This window comes from Haplochromis burtoni, unplaced genomic scaffold (genome assembly GCF_018398535.1).
Source record: "Haplochromis burtoni strain Fernald_Lab_line unplaced genomic scaffold, NCSU_Asbu1 Contig_59, whole genome shotgun sequence".
Taxonomy (NCBI): Eukaryota; Metazoa; Chordata; class Actinopteri; order Cichliformes; family Cichlidae; genus Haplochromis; species Haplochromis burtoni.
This window is the reverse complement of record NW_024582420.1, coordinates 1853357-1860376: the sequence shown is the minus strand read 5'-3', so window position 1 is coordinate 1860376 and position 7020 is coordinate 1853357. Positions and strand designations below refer to the sequence as shown.

General features: G+C 40.0%; 1 protein-coding gene across 9 annotated transcripts in view; it reads left to right on the top strand.

Moving 5' to 3' along the window:
- Window positions 1–7020, top strand: part of tjp1a (tight junction protein 1a) — a 102277-nt gene that overhangs the window by 21203 nt on the left and 74054 nt on the right. For all 9 annotated transcript variants that reach the window (XM_005931410.2, XM_042221020.1, XM_042221018.1 and 6 more), the window contains exon 2: window positions 3570–3783. In XM_005931410.2, the coding sequence (XP_005931472.1) occupies window positions 3570–3783 (214 nt within the window). The remainder of the gene's footprint in view (window positions 1–3569; window positions 3784–7020) is intronic.

The following is a 7020-nucleotide window of genomic DNA, read 5'->3' as shown; positions in this document are numbered from 1 at the left end:
CCCCCCACCTGCAAAACACTATGTTAGCATTATCATCATTAGCATTATCATCGTCGGTATGTTAGCATGCTTTGGTTAGCATTTAGCTTCAATCATCTATGTGCACTAAAGGAAACGTCAAAGACCTGCTACTAAGATTTTAGATTCTCAAATCTTGTTAAGAAGTATGTTTTCAAAGTTGTTTAACGCATTTGCTAAAGAATTGGAGGAAAATAAAATCTATTAGCTTGGTCACCTTTTATCCATTCTTAAAGGATCAACAGGATAGCAGGACATGATGTCTACTGAGGTCTCGAGGCTTACATTAGTATTCAGCTCAGACACTGTGAAGCTATCGATATGCATTCTTTTTTTTTATCCTGTTCCATATTAAAACAGAGTTGGAGCTGCAGAAAAGGGAACACAAAAAACACAATATATTCTATTTAGCTAATTACACTTGAAAGTGTTCCTCAGATTTCACCCCCTAAATGTGAGGCTATAACTGAGCCTTCTGTTAATAGACTCATCTTGAAATCCAAATCCTTTGCTGGACAAAAACAAGCAAAAACAACTTTTATTGACAGTTTCAGGTCTAAATGCAAGTGCAAAGTGCTTAATGTGCATGGATTAAGGCCTTCTGATACACAACACACCACAAATAAATCGTGCTAAAATTACCACAAAGCGTGTGTTTTCAGAAACTACTATGGCTTTTGCTTCAAAGTTGGCAGTGAGGAGACTAGCTGGGAACAAATACCATCATATAAGAGGCTTAATGAGCTTTAGAAAGGAGCAGCCAGATGTATTGACAGTATAGGCATATAATAAAGTGCTCTGTCATGTATGTTATGTAGCCATGTTGCCGTTGGTTAAGAAATAAGAATAAGAAATATTCGTCAAATATATGTGGTTAGGTTTTTTTATATGTTTGAATGGCATACAAATTATTACCAGGAAATCAGTCTTTAGTTTAAACGAGCCTTCAGAGGGATTGGATGGCTTTGAGCGCAGCATGTGTAGCATGTGGTGCCACCTTCTTTTGTTTTTACTTCTGCTTGGTAACTATAAAAACAGGCTGGCTATTAAAATGCTCAATAGACAGCGAAAACCCCTAATCATGCTCCTGCCGTCCTCATGCTCAGAAAGACTGACAGCCTGTCAGTAGGTTTATTTATTTTTTTCCTTGACACTGTCATGTGTTGTCAACTTTAACACATGACAGTATAATACTTTGGTACGAGCATCTGATTGATGACTTGTCATTACGATACATTTGAAGTGCAACAAATAGCCCAGTGTTTGTTTTAAAAGGCCTCTACTGCAGAGCCGAGATGGCTTAGATCTTAAAATGACTTAAATGCACTGTGTTATTGTGTATTTAAGAAATATATTCGTAAACACCATTATGAAAGCAGATAATTGGTCAGTTTGCTGGTCTGAAGCATTTGTGTGTAAACACAAAGCCACAGAGAAACGATATCAGCAATGATCTTCAGTTGTCATCAGTTATCATTAATCATTAGTTATTATTAATCTCTGGTGCTGTGAAGCCAGCCACCCCTCCCTGAGCCTGGTTCTGCCTGAGGTTTCTTCCTGTAAAAAGGGACTTCCCACTGTTGCCAAAACGCTTGTCAATAGGGGGTCGTGTGATTGTAATCAGAAGGTTGCCGGTCTGAGCCCCGGCTTGGACAGTCTCGGTCGTTGTGTCCTTGGGCAAGACACTTCACCCGTTGCCTACTGGTGGTGGTCAGAGGGCCGGGTGGCGCCAGTGTCCGGCAGCCTCGCCTCTGTCAGTGCGCCCCAGGGTGGTTTATGAAGCGCCTTGAGGCGACTTTTGTTGTGATTTGGCGCTATATAAATAAAATTGAATTGAATTGAATTGAATTCAATGTAGCTTGCCATCACCAGTGTGTGAATGTGTGTGTGAATGGGTGGATGACTGGATGTGTAAAGCGCTTTGGGGTCCCTAGGGACTAGTAAAGCGCTATACAAATACAGGCCATTTACCATTTGTATAAATAAAACTTGGATTAAACTGAATCAATCTGGGAAGGATTCTGAGAACAATTTGAAGTCTGTCATTCTACAGTGAGAATGATTTTTCACAAATGGAAAACATTCAAGACAGTCACCAATCTTTCCAGGAGTTGACGTGCCAGCAAATTCACTCCAAGGTCAGAAAAAATCAAAGAGCTAGATCTCAGACTCTACAGGCCTCAGTTGGCTTGTTAAATGTTAAAATCCATCACATTAAAATTAGAAAGACTGAACAACGAGCTTCTTCGCTCTAAAAAGGCCATGGCAGCACGGCTTTGGTTTGCAAGGAGAGCAAAGTGCAAATGCACACCTGCACACCACAACTCCTCTGCACACTAAAGCTATTGCCACTAAAGGTGGTTTTAAAAGCTACTGAATCATGAGGGGTACTTAGTTTTTCTCACACTGCTTCTGCACTTTGGCTTAGTTTTTGTTAAATAAGTAATGAAATGTGATATGTCACTGAGCTTGTCTTAAAGTAATTTTAAATTTTGTAAGGACCAGATTATTGTTTCATGATGTCTTAACATGTTAAACCTTTGAACTGACAGAGTGTTCTTTCTCTCTACCATGACTGTATCTTTATATCCTTTTCCTTGTAAACCATGTATGTAGGTGGTGTTTTTTAAAAGTATTTATTCCTTTGAAGAATTTGAAATAACTTAAACAATTGTATTCTGTTAACATTTTAAGGCGTGATTGAGGAAACAATCAAAATTGCAGTGACTTATTTTTCCAGGCAGTTCACCTTAAAAGACCTTTGCAGCCAAGCATGTAAGAAGCAAAGCGTCTTCATTGTGGCTTAATAATAGAAGACAAGTGGATGCTGCCTACCTAGTGCCCATCTGCAGGCTACCCGCTGACATTCAGCCCAATTATTCACACTTGCTTAAATGGCACTACAGCCAACAGGAGAAGATGTCCTTTAAAAAGTAAAGACAGCAAGAGGAAAGTTATGTCACTTTGATGCTTCAGGCATTTTTATGTTTTCCCTCAGATACAGCAGTGCTGTCTGCTAGCATGTGTGTTTTTTGTGGCTAGCTCTTGGGAGAAATCATCTTCATTGTGAGCGCTGTTGTTTTTAATATATGTAGCTACATTAAGTGTTTGAGCCCACGAGCAATGCATTATGGGAAACATTCAAGATTTTGGCAGATTTTGTCCCCAGAAATGTTAAATATGAGTGTAACAGGTGAATTCAAGTGAGACGTATGCGTGTGTTCATTTTCTCAATTTATAGCTATTTTCTCAAAGTTTTGAATGAGTAAGTTTAAATGCTGAGATACCTAGCTTGAAATTTTGAGATAATAACCAGAAATATTGACTTACAGATGGCATAAAATAAAACCAGGGGCAGAAAGGATCTTCCAAAGATTTCAACTAACTTTTGTAGATTTTTGGATTTTTATCAACTAAATGCAGTTTGGTGCTGAGTAGATACACTACATTTCCAAAAATAGAGTTGATTTGATGAGTGTGAAACTTAACCCCACTGACTCTTTACTGACTATTTCTTGACTTTTCATTGACTTTCTGTGTCTCTGTTGCAGGGTGACCCCGGCAGATGGAGAGTTATCCCCCTCAGGTGCTCCTGGATGTTTAGATGAGCCTACAGGTGCTACTGGTGGCGCTGGTGCTATGGCTATGCCTGCCACATCCACTCTCTCGTTGCCTATGAGCCAAGGTAAACCTTCCCTGCGTCGCATCAAAGGCCGCATTCACCGCAGCAAGAGCCTGGACAGCCTCGATCTGCTTGACTCCAATGTAAGGCCCATGCACAGCTTCACTCTAACTTAACTTGTACAGAAATAGGAGGAGAACTGGTGACAGATAGTAACAGCCCGACAACTGACCACGTTTAGGAGTTTGAGTCTTATAGGAAATGTGCTGTGTGTATAGAATAAAAGTGCGAATGAGGGAATGTGACTTGCAATGTGCTTTGAGTGGTTAATAAGATGAGGAACTTGCTTTTAAGCAAACTCCATTTTAACAGAAACAGAGATGTTGAAGGGAAATGATTTAATGCAAACTAAAGGCCCAAGAGATATCCTAATGATTTCATTCAGATTGAAGCCACAGCGTTAATACACACACACACACACACACACACACGCACACACGCACACACACACACACACACACACACAGAGGCTGACCTTCGGTTATGTAATATTTCTGTGGTTTTCAGATGAGCACAGTTTAACACTTTCCATATGTCTCTCTCTATGACTGGTTTATTCTCATGAAAAGTATTAATCTGATAAATGATTGGGTAAGCTGCTTGGACTTAAAAACCCTTCCTATCTCTGGGATTGTCTATTGAGCTGAGAATGGCGTTTGGCCCACTCTCACCGCTGGTTAACTCGAGTGTACTTGTGTGTGTTTGCTAGGGTGTGTGCGTGTGTGTGTAGGCAGTTTGGTATTTGGGAAAGAAACCAACGGTTTATGATGTTAACAAATGCCAACCTGCTACTAATGCATGCTGGGTAAGGCTGTGGTCACACAGATAAAGATCTCCTTCCCTGCACGGTGCTACTGTATGTCTTTCTTTTCCCTCTACTACTGTCTTTGTGTCTTGACCCTCTGTAGATGTCTCCCCTAATAAATGTTCGCAACGTGATGTTTCCTCATCTGCACCCGACCTTCCTCTCCATGCTGACAGTCTGCAGTGTGTGTGTGTGTGTGTTTGTGTGTACACATGTGCATGCTTGCTTTACTTGTTCAGGGCATCAGCCGGCCTTAATTGAGAGTTGCCCGGTGTCTCTGTGCACAGAGCCTTTGTTCTTCACAACTGGGACTCATTAAGATTACGTTCAAGAGAGGCGGCATTTGCAGCTTGCACAAGTTAATCCATTTTTGATGTGAAGGTGGGTTGAAGGATGAGAGAAAAAGTCACAGGGTGGAGGTGACAGTCAGGAACATGCTCCGAGATGACACAGCACAGCATCGGTCTGAACGATGCAGCAAACACACACAAACACACACTTACGACCGCTTTTGTCTGTTTGATTGACTGCTGGCATGAGGTCTCCTGTCAGTTTCTAATTTTGAGACAGAGGCGAAAATATCTCATAGATTTTTAAAGCAACCTTGAGTGCCCTGCTGCATAATACTTGGCAGTGAGCCGTCTGGTCTAACTCAGAGCATTTTTTTTTCCTACCTTGCAGACGTGATTGAAGTAAGACCAGAGGTGGGTTGCACTGGAGCTGTAGAGACAGATGGTCAATGAAAGTTAGATGTGACTTTGTTGTTGTATCATCGAAGAAAACAAAAACGTGCAGCACTCATGGCAGAGCTTTGGTTGAGTGGGAAATGAGCCGTGCAACTACAGCAGTGCTGTTGCCAAGGATAAAAACAGGGCTGAAAGATTTAAGGAAAAAAGATATATAAGTAGGCATATATTAATTCTTTTATCGACAGTAATGTGCTTTCCTTGTCCTTCCTTTTTATTAAACCCTTTTGACTGGTTTCAGAAGGGCTTAGGGTGGAAAAGGTGATGCTTGGTCTATTGGTTGTTAGTGTGAAATACTGAAATACAAAAGCGCTTTTTCTTTGCTTGAATCAGAATTTTTTTTAAATAAGACTGCCACCAATCTCAAGGGTAGAAGTTGTTTATATACCAGCAAACCCAACTTTAGCAACCTTACAAATGTTGCTGCCGTTTAGTTTTTTGTTTTCTGTTTTCTTTTATGTCCAAAGTAACGTATTTGTTTTGTAGAAATCCTTCTGCAAGAACTTGAGATGTCGCTAGTTTCCGGAAACTAGCGAGCTAACTTCCTGCTAATTTCCTGCTAACTTCTAACTCTTTTAAACTTCCTCTTTTACATTGATGCCTGGATGTTAAAATTTACTGTAACACCCACTGAACATTTTAATGTAGAGTAAGGGTAGTGTGGTTATATTAAATATAAGGCAAAGAGAGAACTTTAAAGAATTCTAAAGTGACCATCAAAACCATGAAAAAATATTGCTGTAAACAGTTTATTTTGCGACACAATGAAACAAATGATAGCGTAATATGAAACGATAGACGTTTTCATATCGTAACAAACTGTTTATCTGTCCTATAGGTAATATGTATAAATATTAGCAGCACTGGCATGAATGTACATTAAAAAAAGATTAGAATTTTGTGTCACATCAAATTGAAAAAGAAAAAAACGTTGCTTCATTTTCACGAACTTTTCACTTTTGTTCTGGCACAAGTCCTGCACTTCCTAATCTGTCAGCTAGCGCTCAATTTGTAACATGCGCCGATGTGACTCCTGCAGGAAGTATTTTAGGCATCAGTGTAGGGAAGCCAGAGTTGCTCTGAGACTCAGAGTCAAAGCGATGCTTCACAGTCTTGTCTTTAAAGACCATCCATCAGCAAAGATAGTCTTCAAACACAGCCTTGAGAAAACCTGTGATTTAAAGCAAGCCTTCCTTTCTTTATTTATTTGTGTTTATTTTTTCAAGCTTACGTTCTAACTGAAACATAATAAAAGTAAATCTCAATACTTTACATTTTGCATTAAATATATAGACGCTGCAGACTATCCATTTCATCTCACTTGCTCCTCGCTCCATGTATCAGAGCATGTTACACAAATACATTTTCTCCCGTTCGCTTGCCCTGCTGTGGACCTCCGCATGACGTCCATGAATGTAAATTCGTAGCATGAATAATAGATGGAAGAAATGATCCACGTCGTAATGTAGCGTTTTCTTTCTTTCAGTTGCAGCTATTTTTGCACATTAAAAAAATCAGCTCAGTGAGGACTACAGAGAGGAGAAGCTGAAAAAACTGTGGTTAAACTGGGTGAACTGATATGCAGAGACCTTGAGCTGAAAGTACACAATGTTTTAGTGAAATCTGTGGGGCACTGTAACAGGGCAGCCCTTAGCGGCTGGAAACACAGTGAGACAGACCAAGGCAAGTGTAGTGGAACAAAGTATTTATTTGCTATATGGCTCGCCTTACAACAATTAACTTATCGAGCTTCTTCACAGCACAAAAAA